The following is a 20886-nucleotide window of genomic DNA, read 5'->3' as shown; positions in this document are numbered from 1 at the left end:
TATCATAAAAGAGACGCACTGATTCACCTGCCCAGGTCCCTTTCTTCGACACACTTGAAGGACTCCTTACTACTAGACTTAGATGCTCCCTTCAGTTACTGACTTCCCACAATTTCAAATTTACGCAAGAACTACCAAGCTCTGGGGACTCTATTCTCCTATACTGGTTTACAAAACAAACCTATTTAATTTTGCCAGCAAATTTAAATTCAAAAGGAGACCAAGCTTAATGATAAAGAAAACCAGGAAACTTTATTTTGATCTCTTGAAAGACTACATTTTATACTTATCTGTAAGTTATGCAGACTCTAATAATTTGTACATATTATATATTAATGCTTGCTGCCTCAGTGTTAGCAGGTATACACAACTGAAGAAAATTAGGGCTTCACAGTAATTCCAAAACTTCTCTGTATCCTTTGCAATGGACCCTAAAATTCTTACATTTCTTAGATCATCAATGATCAACTCTTATTCTCTCATTGAAAGAAATCCTCTTAATCTGCTTCTCTTTCCCCTTTCCTTAGGACGTGGCTCGAAATTCAAGCTCCCATTGCCCCCCTTCTGACTCATTTCCTGCTGCCGCTCTCACCCTGGCATCCCTCCCCCATTATTCTCTTCTTCACCCAACCTTTCCACACGACCTTCAAAAACCCAGATACTAGATTTCTTGCACTTTTGATCCTTCCCAGGTCCTCTTATCATTCCTTAGATAATAATTTATTGGCACATCATGCTGATCACCCTTTCTTCGGACGTAATTAAATATGACGATGTCCAGACTAAAAGGTGCCAATTAAAATTAAATATATTATTTAGAATATGATACAAAAATCTATCTAAGAAGTAGGATTTATTTCCCGTAGATTTAGCTAGCAACTGGAAATCATGATAAATGAGTCAGAGTTTCCCAGCTGCGGTTTGTGCCTGGGCAAGAATTAGAATCACTCCCCCAAATCCCGGTTTAGAGCTCGGTTCTAAACCATATTTTATCTCAAAGAAAAAAACACGTACATATACAAACAAAATACATCCATAAAAATAACATAAAGGGTGTATTTTAAGAGTGGTCTGTACACATATTATGATCATGACTATCCTTTGTTCTTGAGGAAAAAGTTTTTTGGTTTTTTTTTTAGTATTTGCAGTAAACCAGCAAAATGTAAGAATTTTCTTTTTGTCTAAGCTTTTTTAAAACATCCTCTAGACAGAACACACTGTTCCTCTTCAGCAGAGTACAATGAAGAGAATCAGCACTAGTACCACAAACATGTTATTGAGAAGTACTCGAGACAGAGCTTCAGAAACAGACGTGAACTGCTGTGAAAAGGGAAGGTCAGTGGTAGTAGCCCTGAAATTACTTAGGGGAAAATTATTTTAGGTATTTATCTGATACTCACAAATGTGCCATGAAACACGGCTCATGACAAGCAGGGTATTTAATCAATAGTCTAACATGTCCTGGGAGGTTCCCTGCCACTCCCTTCACTTCATTCTACTTCCTTCCTACAAAGCCCCTGGATCTAAAGCCTCCTCACCTCTATTGCTTCTACCACTAGCATTTCTGATGAGGAAATGTGCTGTGTGAAAACATTTTCGTTGAAAGACAGGACAGTGAAAGCCACTTATACTTGAAAACATGACCTAAGTGGACCCATGAGACTTGATTCTATTTATACATTTTTGGTTTTTTTTGAAATAAGCAGAAATTGGCCAACAGCTTTTTCTATCCTATTTAAGTCAGCTAGAAAAAAATCCAACAAAGGAACTGAAACGAAGACTGCTATATCTGGATTACGAATGACAAACATAATGACCAAAACAGCAAAGATCAATGTCCATGTTTCCTTTAATACATACCAACATCACAATTAAGCATGTGGCCAGAAAATGGTATTTTTTGTTATGTTTTATATCTCAGAAAATGGAAGAAGCCTTTAAAAAAATACTTACTCTTTGCTGTTTGTAGTGCTTAAACATTCTAATGCAGTGTTCAATGATAAATAACAAGTAGACGCCTCCTAGAGCAACCAGTCCTTTCAATACAGCATCGTACTCCTCCAAAAACTTCTTAGATTCATGTCCGTGAGAATGCCCGTGCCCGTGCGCATGTTGATGACTGTGATCATGTCCACCCTGAGACTATTAATAAGAATAATGAAAACTTCTGAGCATGTAATTAAAAATGCCTTTTAAAACTTTGAGATTATAATCTCCTAGAGGACACAGAAAAAAATATCTTTAAATTTTTGAAGTGGTTCTGTAAATATTATCTCACTGAACTCTAAGTCGCCCTCTATTTAATTCTGACGTTCTAAGTGGCCTGGAAAGTATTGCCTATTTCATGGTCACTCTGAAACAAAGACCACAAACTCAAATGCCTATAGGGGTTAAGATACATCCTATAGCGAGACAGTCAAGCAGGAGGGTCCTTTGCAAACTGAAGTAAACAAGAACCAGATGCCTAACATTTAGTAAAAACAAACTACTTCACCAGCAGGTCCTACACAACCCGTGAATCCCTGTAATCTAACTTTTTCTTAAATTGATTGTATTTTTATGTTTTTCTCTTACAAATTATTTTTAAAAAGTGAGGAGATGTTACGTATGCTTACACAGTAGAACAACAGCAAAAGCATATACTTAAACATGTGTCTGATTTTCCACATTTTAAAGCTTTAGCAAAAATAAATGTATAGAAACAAAGTTTTTTTAATTGTGAAAGGAGTTAAGTTTCACAATAGTACCTTAAAAGTTAGAAAATTAGTCTAAAGTCTTTTCCTTCCTTTGAACATCTGTATGCCTTCTCACTTGCTAGCGGCCAACTGAAGAGGGTTCTAAACTTCTCAAAGAAAGCAAGACCATTCGGCTTTAAGTAATTAATACTTCTTATGAAAAAAATAAGTTAAATAGCAGTAAAAGACTATTCTTACTTCAACTGTTCTTATTAGGCCCAGTTTTGAAAATGTCACTATTCTTGATGACTGGTGAAAGGGTAAGCAAGTGGGGGGGGGGGGGACAAAGGGGGAAATAACTCGTCAACTTACCAAAAAAACCTCATATTCACAATTTTAAGATTCACTAATCAATTTCTTAAGGCAGTGCCATATATTATTCCAGATATCAATCTCTAATCTTAACTAAAAGTGAAGATGGGGAGAAGGATTACACAAAACACACAAACAATTCTTGGGGGCACCTGGCTGGTCAGTTGGGAGCGCAGCCAACTCCTGGTTGATCTCCGGGCTGTAAGCTCCAGACCTACGTTGAGTGCAGAGATTACTTAAAAAGAAAATATAATTCTGTCTCCCAAATATTCCAAAAGGAGGTGGTAAGAATATAAAACAAAAACAACAAAAAAACCCTCAAACCTGTAATTTTGCATTTGGAAAAGGAAAAGCCCCAGTATTTTCATAATTTGAAGTAAAAGCAGTAATGTTGGATAAAATACTCCCACCTGGGAGGAGGATAAGCAAGGTAACTAGGCGTGTGGGCATAAGATCATAACATTAGAAGTGTCTCCTGGGATACAGGGCACTGGGGCAGTTGGTTGAGTTTCCTATGCTTGGTTTCAGCTCAGGTCACCATCTCCTGCTCGCTGGGATGGAGGTGGGTGGGGCTCCGCCTTCCTCGGGGAGTCTGCCTGATGACTCTCTCTCTGCCCCCACCACTCGCTCACCCATGCCCGCACTCTCTGTCTGGCTCTCTCAAATAAGTATATCTTAAAATAAATAAATAGATAAAAGAAGTGTCCTGAAATAGAAGAAAATAAGTGGTCTGCCAGGTGAAAAGATAAACAGCCCCAAGTGCAAAGAGCTCAATGCCTGAAACTGTCAGCAGAGCGCGTCAGCCTCTTCCCGAGCAAATACGACGCCTGGGCACACTGGCCATGTGGCACAACCACTACGAGACCCTAATGTATTTCTTCTCAAGGCTTTCCTGATACAGCCTACGGATAAAGATCAGTGAGTGGGGTACCATTCTACGTATTCATTTTCAGAACTGCTAACAGAGCAATTTTTTTATAAAATTTCAGCTCTACGGATGTTAAACTCTAAGACACTTAAAAGTGTACGACATAGTGATTTCGTATGTATACACTGTGACGGGAAAAAGTAAAACTGATGTTACCAATTTTTGTTGCTATTTTAAAACCTAACAATTCAATTTATTTCAAAAGTGTTGCTATTAAAACTATGCAAGTGGGAAAAATACTTCATCCTACAAGCAAATAAAACAAATACTAGTTTAGTGTACTACATAGCTTGGTAATGAAGGACACTTTTAGCTTAAATATTTTTATTTTTATTTTTTTTAAAGATTAAAAAGTTTTCTTACATGGGGCAGTAGATGAAGAAGGGCATCTCCACTCATTGTTCCTACAGCTAGTGCAACAAGGAATGTGAGAAGAAATTTGAAGCATCCTTGGTTAATGATGGGAACCAAGATCACGCCTAGCAAGGAAAGCAGGCTAATGACAGTGATAGAAATGATACCACAAATCCATGCTGTAGGAAAGAAATCAATAGTCAACATTAATATGACATATAAACCAAACAGCTCTAAAGAACAATCAACATGAGATAAATGAGTCATGGGACATAGACTATCTTGCCCTGACTATGCTTTTTAAGAAGTTTTACATTCTGGCACTGCTGTGTGTAAAAACACGGCAAGTATCTGCACAGCCAAACTGAATACTTACAAGAATTAAGAAATTCAGACCTTCGTTGTATCGTTACAAACAGTACTTTCAGTAGCCCACCTTACCAGAAACAGGGACTTCAAATGACTTCTGGCTGTGATTCACTCCTAATATCTAGACTATAAATAAAATTCTACCAAGGTATAAAGGTAAAGCCATAGCAATAAAACTGTTCATTTAGAGAATTATAAAACTCTCCTGTAGTCATCAGAGGAGGCCAAGTATCTAGTGTTAACTTTGTAAATCTTTCTAATACAAAGTTTAAGAAGCTTAACATATCAGTCCAAAATGGAAACATATTCAAAAGATAATTCAGCACCATCCCCCATGATACCATCTTTACTCCACAACCAGCTCCAAATTCCCTTTCTTCCAATTTGGCTTTCTGTATCATTTTCTACTTTTTAAAAATTTCACTATATAATTTTACTAATTATATAGCAACTATTATATTCTATATTACATTATTAATATATATTGTTATATATTAATACATGACATGATATATAGTTATTGTGTTCTACATTATATTATATAGTAATAATTATATTCTATAACCAGAATACAAGAGAAATGTTTCCACAATATGATTTGTGAAAATACACGAGTGTGACAGAAAAGGGGGCATTTTCTGCACATTTCTTTTAGCTCTTTATAAGCAGATTAGATACCATAAATAATGCCCGTGGTACAGGGGGTGGGGCATTTTCACTTAAAGTGACATTACTTTAGGGGTACCTGGGTGGCTCAGTAGGTTAAGTTCAGACTCTTAATTTAGGTCATGATCTCAGGATGGTGAGATCAACGCCATCCCATGTCCCTATGCTGGGTATGGAACCTGCTTAAGATTCTCTCTCCCCTCTGCCTTGCCCCCCCCCCACCACCTCTGCTCACATGCACAGGCACATGCTCTCTCTAAAAAAATAAATACTATACTCTATTAATGGCTTAAATGAAACAGAAATATTTTTAAAATTCTGCTTAATTTTTATCTATAGAAAATTTCACTAAAGAATAATAATTTTGTAAAGTTTTTAATCTAAAATGCTGTTTTTCTCATCAAACCCCAAAGGACTATAAATCTGCTGAGAGATTTTATGCTCACGGTTATGGTAAGAGAACAAAGGAAAATACATTTCTTCCAACAAGGTAAAAAATTGTCAAAGACAAAGAGAAGGGTAGGTAAAGAAATGAAACTTTAATCAACCCACTAGATGCTGAGCTTTATCAATACAATTGGATTGTTTCACTTGACATTTTAGTAACAATTCCCAATAACATTAACATTATAAACTAAATCTAAGCTAAATTAGCTCACAGGACTAAACCAATAGGTCATCTACTGCTAATGGAAGCTCTATGGTTTACTCTATATCTAACATATAATTTCTAATACAAACATGGGTAATCGAAAAGGCCAAAAGAAGATGGAAACACACAACCAGACTTTGGATTCAGTGGCTTTAATACCTACAAAGATTTGGGAGGAAGGAAGGAAGAGGGAAAGGAAAAAGATTCATTATGAAGTCAACATCCTTGTTAGTGAAACCAATGGGTAAGGTAAGGATTCCCCCAACTATGGTTGGGACTGTAAGGCAAAAGGGAACGGAGGTCAAAAACCCTATTTTAAAAAGAAAAACAGAAGATCAAATAAGGTTTAAAAGTTGACTTAATAATGATGACCAAGTTAGTTTATCTCCTTGTCCCCCAAGCATAGGCAGGAACAATAAAATCAGTGAGAGAGCCTGAGTAAATAGGCCAGAGTAAAGGGGCCATTAGTATACATAAACTCAGGAAGACAACAAAGTTACGGGCCAACTAAACCAATAAAGGTTTGTCAAAACTACCACAGCTCTGCAGCTCCAATCATACTATCTGGGAAAAAAGTGGACAAAAGATACTTGTAATAACTAAATCCGACAAACTGAGGCTGGGAATAAATACAATAACCTAAAGGTAAAATGTCTCATATATTAATATACAACTCTCCCTTCCCAAATGTACTTTTCCTTACTTTGGCAATAATTCAATTTAGGAACACTTCTCAAAACAATCTATCTAAAAGCAACTTCAGTTAAGAACTTAAAAATAGCACTAGAAACTACTGAGAGGAGGGTGGGAGGGATGGGGTGGCTGGGTGATGGACATTGGGGAGGATATGCTATGGTGAACACTGTGAATTATTTAAGACTGATGAACCACAGACCTGCACCCCGAAACAAATAATACATTATATGTTAATTAAAAAAAATACTTAGAAAAGCCAGTAATTCATATTCTAAAATATTCTGTACATACTAATATATATGGATGGGGACTGCCAAAACTACAGATGAAACCCAAAATATACCACATAAACACATTTTATGACTTTTCATAATTACTAGAAATTTGTATTAATCAGAATTATTTTGTTCAAAAATGTACTGGAATTAGTCACCAAAATTATTCAGCAAAAGTATTTCTTATTTTATCCCTATGTCCCTAAGTCCAAGACAATTCATATAACCAGATTAAGATACTAAATTAGAATCTACATTTACCAAAATCTACTTGGGTAAATCTTATTTAATCTGATCTTTTCTTTTTTCTAGGGTTATATTACATTCTACACTAGGAAATATATATTTCTGGATTTGCTTTTCTGAATTTGCTTTTCAAGATATCTGCAATAGAAATTAAATTCCTGTATCTTAATATAAAGAAAATACCATTAATTTGATATAGTACACATTTAAGATGATTAACTTACACAAAATAATTTAGTAAATTAGCATTAGGAGCATATTTTAAAATTTGACATTACAGAGTAAGGCCCTATTAAACTGACATATATTCTTATATAAGCATATTTCTTATTTTTATAAGCATTTATAAGCATTAAACCGACATATATTCTTATATAAGCATATTTCTTATTCTTATAAACATATTTCTAAAAAGCTAATCATTAAAGAGTTGAAAGAAAATGTGATTCTATTCCCTACTCATAAAAATTTTATCTGAAAATGAACATTATTCTAAGCAAATATTTCCATTCTATAATTCTCATCTTAATTTCTGGCTAAGGATGTTCTGAATATGAAGAAGTCTAAGAAAGAGTCTATGAAACCATAAACATTCTGCACTATTCTGAGATGACTTAGAGTTTCAAATGGCTTTTGGTTAAGTAGCTAAAAACCAAGTTACCAAATGACGGAATCAACCAAAACTGAATTTGTGAAACATCAATTTGCCAATATGACACATGAGCTCAATATATTGTAACTTAGGACCAATCACTGACAGACTGACACATTAAATTACCCAAGTGCTTACATAATTGATTGAGGGAGGGTGTGAGTACGAAAGGGTGTATGAGTTCATCTGTGCGCAAATGAGTACACGTCACACATTACACACTCCCAGGTATAATTTTTTATGAATCAGCTAAGAAATTCTCTCTTTCTCATCCACTTGTGAAAGTAAATTCATGAACTAAGATAAGAAATGCTTTAAAGAGAGAAGCCCACTTTATGATTAGAAAATCTTCAGCATTTGTGATATTAGATATCTGAAACTCAGGAAATATAAGAAAACATAACCCCACCAAGAAGAAAGCCTTACATAAATCTATCCAGCATCAGAGCACTGCCCACCAGGGCGCCATCCTCAATGTATCTTTGTGGGAATGCCATTTACTTAGAATAAAATGCGAATGATGCCACTTGGGAGTCCTTCAGTAAAATGGTATTACACTGAGCTTGGACAGTGGCCCTCCAGAAGGAGTTGGTACATATATATACATACACAAACATGCACGCATATAAACACACACTTCAAAAAAATAATTAATACAAATGCTTTTGGTTTTCTGGTCACATAGTCAAGTGATTATCAAGAAATTGGTTATTGACCAACATAAAAACCAAGAATGAGAAAAAGACGATGCTCTTAGATTAAAATTAAATAATTTGTATAACTTTGAAAACCTTTATATATATAGAACACCTGTTTTTAGAATCAGAATTGTCTCATTTTTCAAACTAGAGGAGATACATTTAGTATGCTTGCTACCTTCAAAAGATTTTTTTAACTGATCTAAAAAAAATAAATTCTAGGACTAAAAACGATCCTGTAACTTCCAGTAACATATTTTATAGGTAAAATAGAGGGCACAATTGGGACAATTATAATATAGTTTAATTATTCTTCCTTATATACCTTGACTTGATTGACAGAGTTGGAAATTATAAAAAAAAAAACAACACAAAACTTTTAAAAGATGTCAATTATTCCGCCCCTTTAAAAAGGTAATTTTTTCAGTTCCTTGCTTACCAGGAGCTCCTTAAACTGGCAGTGTCATACTGTATACGTTGAAAGGAATTTAATAATCTACACTGATGTTGCACAAACTGTGCTCATCTAATTCTCAGGTGGCATTCCAAGGGGAGTGAGAGGAGAATTTAACGAGCAGAAAGATTTGGTCATTCTTGGCCACACAAGTTCCCTCAGAGCCTCTAACAGCTTAACAAACCCCGTGAATCGACGAACAGAGCATGTGGCATTTTTCTAACTCACTTGATCATGGAACCTATTAGTGTATGTCAATGAACCAGGGTCCTACAGAACACGATTTGGAAAATTCTAATGTAGATCAATGTCCCTCTACTTTACAGATTTGCATACGGAGGCAGAGAAATGTTAAATGTTAAAATAATACAATTTCGCACCTACTAGAATGGCTAGTAAACACACACACACACACACACACACACATACTGGTAAAGATGCAGAGAATCTAGAACCCTGGTACATTGCTGAGGGAAATGTAAAATGGCACAGCCACTCTAGAAATGGTTTGGTAATTCCTCAAAAAGCTAAAAGGAATCACACAGGAATTCCACTCCTAGGTATATACCCTAAAAGAATTGAAAGCAGACAGATACTTGCATGCCTGTGTTCATTACAGCATTATTCAAAATAGCCAAAAGGTAGAAACAACCAAGTGTCCATCAATGGATGAATGGATTACAAAATGCAGTATATACATTTAATGGAATATTATTCAGCCATAAAAAAGAATGGAGTTCTAATAGATGCTAAAATATGGATGAAATTTCAGAACAATGAGTTATAAACCAGAACAAAGACACAAAGACAAATACTGAGTGATTCCATTTACAAGAACTATCTAGAACAGAACAGTCAAATTCAGAAACAAAAAAGATGAGATGTTACCAAGGGCAAGGAGGAAATGGAAATGTAGATGCATTGCTTATCGTTTATAGTTTCTATCTGGGGTGATAAAAAAATTTTTGTAGCCGATAGCTTGGGGTGTTTGGGGGGCTCAGTCAGTGGAGCATGCAAGTCTTGTTTGATCTGAGAGATGTTCTAGCCCCATGCTGGGTACAGAGATTACCTAAAAACAAAATCTTTAAAAAAAAAAGTTTGATGGTTGCACAACATTGTAATGTAGTAAGTGCCACTGATTTGTACATTTCAGGGTCCACAATGGCAAATCTTAGGTTATTTATATTTTACCATAATAAAAAATAATTAAATAGCTAGCTAAAATAAAATGGCAAAGTAAAAACTAAACCCAAAGTCCTCTCTTAATCTACCATATTCTCCATTAAATCACACTATTTTCAGGAAATTCTCACCAAGTGATTTATCACTTACGTATTTAACTCTTAGAGATGGGTTCACCAAAGGAGGATCCAAAGAAAAGTAATTACATAAAATCATCAGAATATACTTATATTTATTTCAATGTCACCTGAAAATATATGTGAGAGCAAGGTTAAAGTATTTATGTCCCATCTAACATAAATGATCACTCATTTTTGCCAGTGATAAGAAATAAGGGATAAAGAGCTATATTTCCCATTTCAGGTAAGGTGGAAAATTTCCAGGTATTGTCTGTATTTCCAGGTATTTCTATAGGTTTTCCATCACAACTATGTCATTAGCAGAACAGCCTACTATCTCTCACGAGTGTTATTATACACACGTTTTCTTATACTGATCCGTTAAAATTTTTAAAGTAATTTAAGCTTTCTAGCACTAAAATTTTAATAGTCATTCTCCTCACAACTTGTAAATCTTCAGGGACAATTACAATCCTTTTGACCTATGAGAAGAAACACTGTTTTGATTTTATTGTACTTGAAATATTATCCTGTGTTATTTAAAGACTTAATTTTTAGGGGCCTCTGGGTGGCTCAGTTGGTTAAGTGTCTACCTTCGGCTCAGGTCATGATCCTGGGATCCAGCCCTGAGTCTGGCTTCCTGCTCAGTGGGGAGCCTGCTTCTCCCACTCCCTTCCCCTGGCTCCCTCTATTCCAAATAAATAAACAAAATCTTAAGAAAAAAAAATCACTTATTTTTAGAATTAACTTTTATATTTACACTTACATAAGCTCTACTATAATTTCCTAGGTGTAGAAAAAAAGCAATTCAGGTAATAAAATTTTTCTAATTCCTAACCAAATTATTGTGCTTTTAAAATCACTTGTTTAGTATAAAACAAACCAAAAAAAGATCCCCAAACAACAATAAACAATTAAAGGCATCTTTTCTAAAACTTATGCAAAACAACAATATGCAAACTATTAAATACAACTAACAAATGTTTCCTTTATTTGCACCCAAGATACCATATACAATAAAAAAACGTTAAATGTCTGAAACAGCTTCACTTATTCTGCAAATTAGGTCGCTTAAAACGTTAAAGGTCTTCAAGCTTAGTTATTCACCAACTCCCTTTCTCATTATCTAGAGAGAAAATGCATTCTTTTAAAAAGAAGCGCTCATCTGTGGAAACTTTCTAATTAACTCAGTTCAAAGCATGTGCAAGATGGCAGTTTTCTATACTGTTTCAGCACTTTAATTGGCAGAAAATGCTTAGCGGCCTATTCACAACTGTATCCCCCCTTGGTAATTAAGCTAGGGTCAACTCTATGACTAAATGAGCCAATCTTGTGAAACAAATGATTTCTAACATACACAGTATATGGCGTACTTGGTTTACAGCAGACTTTGAACAGTAATGAGATAGTAGCTGTGTCACTATGGGAGATTTATATGGAACAAGTTAACCTTTCTTAATGGTGCAGCAGTCATTAAAAATAATTACTAGCAGGGCAATCTCTCCAACAATTATTAACATCTATCAAGACATACTTAATTCAAACTTCATTTCTGACAGTGCTAATAACCACCTGCAAACAACTAATCAATATTCACTATTATATTTTTGTTTTCAAAGCAAGCATAATTTCCTCTAAGGCTTTTCGGATTGAATAAACTCCAATTTTCAATGTTATGACTGTCAAGCATCTGCCAACAGCTCTGTTAAAATATACAGATTATGCAATATTAAGACATTGAAAACTTTAAGTTATAATCCAAAGTGGATGTAAAAACGACTGAAATTTCTTAGAAGCCTTACCAAAAAAAAAAAGGCCACTAGTTTTAACTCTAGAGGCAACAATCCTGTCAGTTTGTTTTTCTATGTAAAGAACAAATGTGTTTTATTTTTAATTTAAGTCAAATAATCTCAGACCTAACTTCCCCTTTTCTCCTGCCTCAGTGAGCACTTATAAGCACCTTAGAGACTGTGGTTCTTAAGGTCTTTACTCATCTACAAAGATCAATGAACACGAAGCCAGCAAAGGGAACATATTTTATCTGTTCAAAAACCAGAATTCAAAGCTACTATGAGGACTTAAATTCTCTGTTTTTACTGATCTTACCTGACTGAACAGGTACCACCTAACAAGACTACTCTCGGGTGTTCTGTTTTAGCTCATCTACACTTCCAGCATACTTAAACCAACACTTACCGATACCACTTTGTTGCCCATGTCTCCATTACCTGTCAAAGCACTACTAAATGTAACCATATATAACTCTATCTCCTGGTCACTTTTTTTTTTCCTGGTCACTTTTACTAGCAAAGCAGAGTTAAGAACCTTTTTTCAAGATTTTATTTATTTATTTGACAAAGAGAGACAGAGCACAAGTAGGCAGAGCAGCAGACAGAAGGAGAGGGAGAAGCAGGCTCTCGGCTGAGCAAGGAGCCCCATGCAGGGCTCGATCCCAGCCAAAGGCAGACGCTTAACCGACTAAGCCACCCAGGCACCCCAAGTTAAGACCCTTTTTAGCAGGAAGCAGTGAAGAGTGGCATACAGGTTACAATTATGGCCTTTAGATGGAGAATACTCACTCTAGTTCATATCACGGCTCTGCTACCCAGCATCGATGTGACCTTGGATAAGTTACTTAACTTCTCAAAGCCTCCTTTCCTCAGCAAACAGAAGTAAATAAAAGTGCCTATCTCCTGGATTTAATAATTATCCTTGTGAATGTATTTAGAACAGTACACAGTATGGTCCCAATAAATATAGGCCATCATGATTAATTTATCTAAAGTTATTTTCTTATTGCAAAGAAATTAACCAGTAGGTGGGTACCTGTGAGACTGATTGTTATGTATTGAGAGCATTTCCTTTCCCTTGTAGGTTTTCAAGCTTTAATGAATCTCTCGATCCCAAATAAAACTCTTACATATATACTGGACTGTGATATTCTTAAACATGTCTACCTTATTCCTATGCTATGAAAAATTTTTTTAATTCTGCCTTCTCAATCTTTTGTCAGAATCCCATATTTGGTCCATATTCACACATACCAATTTAGCTACTTTCACTACTATGCAACAGTGCCCCTCCAGCTCCCGGCATTTCAACCAGAACTGCCTTCGCTGTGATTTTCCACACGATCAAGTCCATGAGAATTCTACTCATTCTGAGAAGACTGTATTGTCTAAGTATACTAAGCTGCCTAATACACAGCTGACCCTTGAATGAGTGAGGTTAGGGGACAAACCTCTACCCCTCCATATGCAGCCAAAAATCCAAGTAGAGCTTTTAACTTCCCCCAATTTAACTATTAATAGCCTATTGTAGACTAGAAGCCTTACCATTAACATAAACAACACATATTTTGTATGTTATTATGTGTTATATACTGTATTCTTACAACAGTATCTTTTTCTTTCTTTCTTCGGTATTTCTAGGCTACGTGGTTCATCTGTTAGTTTTTTCAAATTGCTGTAAACCTTCAAGAAGCTTTCCAATATATTTCTCGAAAAATATCTGCATACAAGTGTACACATGCAGCTCAAATCTGCGTTGTTCAGAGGTCAACTGCATTCATAAAATGATCTTCAAAGACTCATTTTCAACAAGGGTCTTTCCTGGGTTATAACTAAAAGCTTACAGATTAATATAAAGTAATTTATTCATTCAATCAATATGTGAATGCTTTCTTTTTGTTCAAAAGACCCAGCCACTTCCTTTAAGCAACTGAAGTCCAACAAAAACAGTTAACCAATCCAATTATGAAAATCCCCTAAGCTCTGTACTGAGATGGAGACATACGGAGAGCGCCAAGGAACGGAGCTTAATGAAGCCCAGGATGGTTAGTAAGTTACTCCAGAGAGTCTAACCCTTGAGCTGAATCTCTGAGAAATCATAGTAGTCACTCGAACAGAAAGGTTCAGAATGTGAAAAGGCAGAGATAACTGAGGGAAAAACAGAATGATCTATCAACAGGAGTTTGTTAATGGTTAGGGCTGAGAGGACAGAAATGAATGGTGGGAGATAAGGATAGAGAAGTAGGTAGGCAGGGATCATATCCTGGGAAGCCTGATCCACCAAGTAAAAGACTCTGAAATTCCAACAATACAGCATAATACAGTTTCCTAAAATACAGGAGAAAAAATACAACTAGCACATCACAACAAATCTACGTTCTGGGACATTACTGCTTACAATATAAAAGATATAATGACAAATACTAGAGATCTAATGAAAAATAATGAATAGTATAAAGATACATGGCAAAATTATAAAGGGGATATCCAAATTAACTAAATTTGGAAGGTAACAGCATAGTGATTAACTGCCCAGAGGATTTATGACAAATGTCAGGTGTGGTGGGCTCTAGCATTTATTAGGCCCCGGGGAAATGTAGGCAAGTTAGGAAACCTTTCTATACTACAGTTTGAATGTCTGTAAGAATCAGAATCATTTAATAGCTCCCCCACATAATAATTCAACAGAGTGGGGTGCCTGGGTAGTTCAATCAGTTAAGCATTCAACTCTTGATTTTGGCTAGGGTCATGACCTCAGGGGACTGAGCCCTGCGTCTAGCTCTGCACTCAGTCGGGAGCCTGCTAGAGGATTCTCTCTCTCTCCCACTCCCTCTGCCCCTTCATTTCTGACAGCGCTAATAACCACCCGCAAACTCGCTTGTGCTCTCTCTCTCTCTCTCTAAAATTAGTAAGTAAATCTTTAAACGAAAATAATTCAATAGAATACTGTTAAAATTTAGTGGGGGGCAGGGGGAGCATGTGAAACACTTAGCACATGGATAGCAAAATGGCTAAATTCCCTCAGCTTGAATCCTAGCACTGTCACTGACCAGCTCTGAGATTTGGGGGAAGTTCATAGAAAATTCTACCCCTTCCATATCTGCTGCAAAAAGTAAAAGTCACTGAGTCTAGAAGAATGCCTGCGATACTTGTCTGTTAAAGTACGTTAGCGGTCACTAAAAAGAAAAAACTGTGTGTCGGAAAATCTCATTTGCATTTTTAGAAAGGGAAGGTAATGAAGTTATTTCAACAATTCAATCAAAAACCAAGTTATGATGGAGTGGATAGAGCTAGAAGGAATTTAAGAGGAGATGCAACTGGACTTGACGACTGATTATACATGGAAAAAAGGAAAAACAAAACCTTAAGAGAAAAATGCTAAAGATTTTTCAGATTTCATTAAAAAAAAAATGAACTGTTATGGCATTTGAGATTTAGTAAGAAGTACAAACTTTTCGTGGAGTAGAAGTTTTAGAAATATTAAGTGGGAGATCCCTGTGAACATCAAGGTGGGGTTATCTAGCCAACCAGACATGGTTTTAAAAGAGCCTAGACAGAATACTGAAAAGAGTTTTGGTTTTACTTTCATTGAAGCTCTCTATAAAACTGCCCACAATGAATTCACGTGCCAGTCACTAGCATTTCTGACATTCATAGAGTCTGACCACAGTGGCTTCCCTTTTTACTTCCTTATAAACTTAATCTTAGCTTTTCACAGAGGCCCTCTACTCTAAGATTAACTTAAGTAATTATAATACCAATGACTTTAACTGGCAGCCCCATTATTTCCATTTGCTCCTCAAGAAGAATCCATTTATCACAAATCCTTCTTTTCTTTTTAATCTGGTTCTCTATCCATAGCTAAACCTCCCTTCATAATCCTTGTCTTGAAAAGACAAGTAAACTCTATCATGCCTCTTGTCTTTCCCCAATCTTTTTTAAACATTCCTATCTAATCCTGACTAAAACATACTGAAGTCACCAAAAGGAAAACAGTAATTTGGAATTACTTTCTAATTCAATTACATTCTTAAAATAGTACAGAGACTAGGTTGAGGGGGAAAAAAAAATTTAATCTTTCTTACCTGATGCCCCTATATTGGCCTTATCTTCAGGAACCTGATTTTTATCCTTACTTAAATCTTCAACTAAAAGTTTGTCAAAATGTTCGATACAAAGTCTGCTGTCGATTTGATATAATAAAGCAGGGCAAAGATATGTAAATAAATCAGGTGAGATTGGAGAATTGGCACCATGACCGTAGTATTTTAACAACTGAGTGACGTTCAAACACTGCAAAAAATTGATAAAGCAAATTAAGTAAATGAGTATTTTAAGAAGATTAAGCAGAAAAAGAAATTACTGTATAATAAAAAAGTCTAAATATGATTTGAAAATAACCTGTAATACAGATAACTATTACAAATAAAGATTTTCATTGAGAATTTATGACTGAAATACATTCAACTTCACTACCTAACTCTACATGGACTTTTAGCCATTTTTCACTCCAACACATGAAAGATTATAACTTTCCTCAATAATTAATAAAAATCACTCACAACTACATTCATAAAGGGTGAAGAGAAAAATCATTTCCCTATTCAAATTGCAATCATCAGTTCCAAATTATTAAACAAAGAGAATTTTAACAACTTTGTATTAAAATACACAATATAGACATTTTGATTATCTAAGGTACCCCAAAAAATATTATATTGGGGAATTCTAGCCCAATGCTATAAGTGGAAGATAAAAGAAGGCAGCTTCCACTGGTTCTTTTAAGTACAAAACAAAACAAAGCAGAAAACAAATAGCAAACAAGTCTGGACCTGTCATATAGGAAATATCTAAAACAAAGGCAGAGGAGAGAGTAGTGCCCTTTTTTTTCATACATCATACACTTTGGTTGCATGCTTATTTACTGACTTGCAACCTCATTATATGATTTTATTTATGGTACAAAAAACAAAATCAAAACATACAAAAAGAAAAGTATCCTTCTCAGGTCTTAACATGAGGTAGTACTCTATCCAGTGCATAGAACATTTCTAGAAATCCTGAGAAAATTCATCAGAATTCATCAGAAAAATATGCACCAGACCTGTAAGAAAATAAAACAACATCTCCGATATAGACCCCACAAGTCTGCCAGAAAAAGTAACATTAATGATAACGTCTAGTTATGATCAAGAGATGATTCTAGGATATTATCTATGGTAGTAAATAAATAAAAGTATTTCCTTATAAGTACACTGAGATTCTAAAATATAAGGGATTTTAAAATCAGTGCTGCTGACGTGCACCCGAATGTTTATAGCAGCAATGTCCAAAACAGCCAAACTAGGGAAAGAACCTAGATGTCCATCAACAGATGAATGGATAAAGAAGATGTGGTGTATATATACAATGGAATACTATGCAGCCATCAAAAGAAATCTTGCCATTTGCGACAACGTGGATGGAACTAGAGGGTATTATGCTGAGCAAAATAAATCAATCAGAGAAAGACAATTATCATATGATCTCTCTGATGTGAGGAAGTGCAGAGGCAACATGGGGGGTTTGGAGGGTAGGAAAGGAATAAATGAAACAAGATGGGGTCGGGAGGGAGACAAACCATAAGAGACTCTTAATCTCACAAAACAAACTGAGGGTTGGTGGGGTGAAGTGGGTAGGGAGTGGGTGGTTGGGTTATGGACATTGGGGAAGGTATGTGCTATGGTGAGTACTGTGAAGTGTAAACCTGGCAATTCACGACCTGTATCCCTGGGGCTAGTAACACACTATATGTTAATAAGAAATTTTTAAAAATTAATTTTAAAAAATCAGTTCTGCTGAAAACCAGTACCTGATTATTTACACAGGGAAGAAACAGAGATATTTCCATAGATGCAAAATATACTTCAATAATAGAGACAGAAACAAAAAGGGTGAGGTCATTTTCCCCCATTAGATGGTATAGTGCTGCTTTTTATACGTGTGAACAATTTTCTAAACTTTAATAAGTACTAAAAATTAGAATTAAACAAGGATGTTGATATACTTTTAATGCAACAAAAATAAACATGTTTAAGCTAAGTAGTTAAAAAAACTGAGAAAGAACCAATCAAATGTGAAAGTATTCAAAGGAACATAAAAATTTTAAAGGATAGGACAACCATCCCATTACTAGTGGATTTTCCTATTATCTTATCTTTTTGTATTCACCCTACATCTGCCAAAGACATGAAAAAAGATTAATTATGAGGAAGCAGGCACTACAATAAAGTGACATAGATAAAACAAACCTACCACACATATAAAATAACTGACTTTAGAGCTACATCAATGACTGGGAATCATTCTGTAGTTAATTCATTTAAGTTAGTAATTGTGAAAAAGAAAATGCCTACTTTCCAACAGGGCAGGTGAACAAAAAAGGACTTCAATTTTCTAACATCTAGAACCAACTAGCAATAACAAAATGAAAACTTGGGAAGTCAAAACAAGTCATAAGCTGGAAAGAAAAATAAGGACTATATGTTCTAACAACCTTTAAGTATTTAGATTTGAGGAACCCATATTTGAGAACACTGCAAATGAAAATCCAGATAAAAAACTTTAATCTGATTTTAATTCCTTGAAGAATTTTGTTCAGGAACATTATCTGGAAATAAGTTTGAATATGATTGACTATTCTCCACTGTTAACTTCTTTTGTTATCTACAATGTTCCACAATTATCTGAGAATTATGGAGCAACCATCTTCTTTACACCTACCTCATGCTGACGGTCATCTTCATTATGGTCTTTGTGAGTAGCAGCTGAATAAATTGCACTTTTTTTAACGTGTGGTGCTTCTCGCTTTCTAGTATGTCGAAGTTCACCTTCATTATCAGTATTAAGATCTTGGTGTACATGACCAGGATCATGACCATTATGTTCTGGAAGGCGTACATGAGAATGACCTGGGTTATGTACACGATCAGGTTTGTGGACCCGATTATGCTCATACTGTTCACCCTGAACATGGTTGGGGGGAAAACCTGGTGTAATAACCTCAGAATTTTCATTACTTTTCTTCCCTTTTCTCTTCCTCTTTCCTTTCGGTAGCTTACTTTCAGACTGTTCCTGTGTTTTATTGGTCTCTGTTGAAGGTTCATGGCTAGTCTCCCCACGCTCACTGTGAGCAATGGAATCGTTAGGAAAATGGCGAGTGCTGTTATGATCGAGGTGATGATGCAAACAATGGTGATGACATAAGCGATGACTATGGTCATGCATATGTTTATCATCAGATTTGACAGATACTTCAATTGTCTCTTTCTCTGGATCACACTTATGGGTTCTTTTTGTTGATATGCTAGTCACAGTTTGATTTTCTGAATTTAAATGATTGTGGGAATGCTGGTGGTTATGGGAGTGAAAATGCTTTCCCTCTTGAACTGCCAAAATATCTAAGTGAGAAACATGATCGTGGCCAAGATCCTCATGATTAATCTCAACTACTTTTATCTCTCCAAGGCCCAAGTTTGTTAAAAGTTTCTCCAGACCAAAAAAGGATAATCTTCCATTTTCACCATAACGGTCAAAAAGTTTTTCAATATAATATTTTTTTTCATTTTCAGCATCCAGCACTGAAAATTTGCTTGACTCCGATTCTGTCATTCCACGACGATGTCTGTGATGTTCCTCAGAACCATGGTCATGCTCTTCATGGCAATGGTTGCAGTGATGGAAAATAAATGTCAGCAAACAAATGAGGCAAAATTTTGTATGCATATGTACCTTCATTTCTATTTTTCCTAAAGGGATTTAAAAAGAGAAGCAGGCATTAGTTCGTACTTAGATACATTCAATATAATCATAAACTCTCCAGCAATTATCAATCCACGAGGCAAACGTTTTACATTTCTTTCAGTGCTATAAATCATTCTTTCCTTCTTCAATTCCCTATAAAAATTGCCCCTTTTAATTTATCAAAATAGTGTACAGTCCTTCCAATTAGAACAAACTGCTCATCACTCCATCTATAGACTATCCTGACTCCCTTTAAGCATAACACTTAAGAATCTACCATATAGTTATACAGGAACTGCTGGTTTCCTCTTATCTGGTCCTTTATGAAAGCTAACTGATCCTTGCTCTTGAGGTCCTGTTCAGTGCAATATACAAGATGAAATAGAATGGTAAAAAGTATAAAAATCAGGAAGAAAAATATCATTATTCACTAATGGCAGAACTGGGTATGTAGGAAATCCAAAAGAATCTATAAGAGTAAGTTAATTTAGTAAAACTGCCGTATTAAGGACAATAACCTAAAATCAATTTTATTTCTAGACACTAGCAATAATTATAAAATGAAATTAGAAAACGGTATCATTTATCATACCAAAAGCTAGGAATAAACCTAACAAAAGATGTGTAAGATGTTTACATAAATAAAAGATCACATATTACTGAGAGAAATGAGAAGACCTACATAAATGGATGGCTATATCGTGTTCATGACTGGATGTGATATAGATCCAATGTAGTATCAATCAAAATCCCAGAAGAAACTGTGAAAATTGGTGAGGTATTTTTAATACTTATGTGGAAAAAGTAAAGTCCAAGAATGGTCAAGACTTCATGAAGAATAAGAGAGGAGCACTCACTCACTCTACCAGCTACTAAAGTAGCTGTGGTATATAGTGGCAGAATAAACAAATATACCAAAGAAACAAAACAGAGTCTGAAAATAGTAAAGATTTGGGGCACCTGGGTGGCTCAGTCA

General features: G+C 35.3%; 1 protein-coding gene across 4 annotated transcripts in view; it reads right to left on the bottom strand.

Annotated features, from left to right (window-relative positions):
• Positions 1 to 20886, bottom strand: part of SLC39A10 (solute carrier family 39 member 10) — a 116384-nt gene that overhangs the window by 21337 nt on the left and 74161 nt on the right. For all 4 annotated transcript variants that reach the window (XM_047720645.1, XM_047720644.1, XM_047720643.1 and 1 more), the window contains exons 2-5: positions 18891 to 19915; positions 16214 to 16421; positions 4339 to 4508; positions 1954 to 2142 (exon numbers count right to left, since the gene is read on the bottom strand). In XM_047720645.1, the coding sequence (XP_047576601.1) occupies positions 1954 to 2142; positions 4339 to 4508; positions 16214 to 16421; positions 18891 to 19904 (1581 nt within the window). In that variant the 5' untranslated portion in view covers positions 19905 to 19915. The remainder of the gene's footprint in view (positions 1 to 1953; positions 2143 to 4338; positions 4509 to 16213; positions 16422 to 18890; positions 19916 to 20886) is intronic.

The sequence above is a fragment of the Lutra lutra genome, chromosome 3 (assembly GCF_902655055.1).
Source record: "Lutra lutra chromosome 3, mLutLut1.2, whole genome shotgun sequence".
Lineage (NCBI taxonomy): Eukaryota > Metazoa > Chordata > Mammalia > Carnivora > Mustelidae > Lutra > Lutra lutra.
Note: the sequence above shows the minus strand (reverse complement) of the source record. Positions and strands in the feature narration are given on the sequence as shown.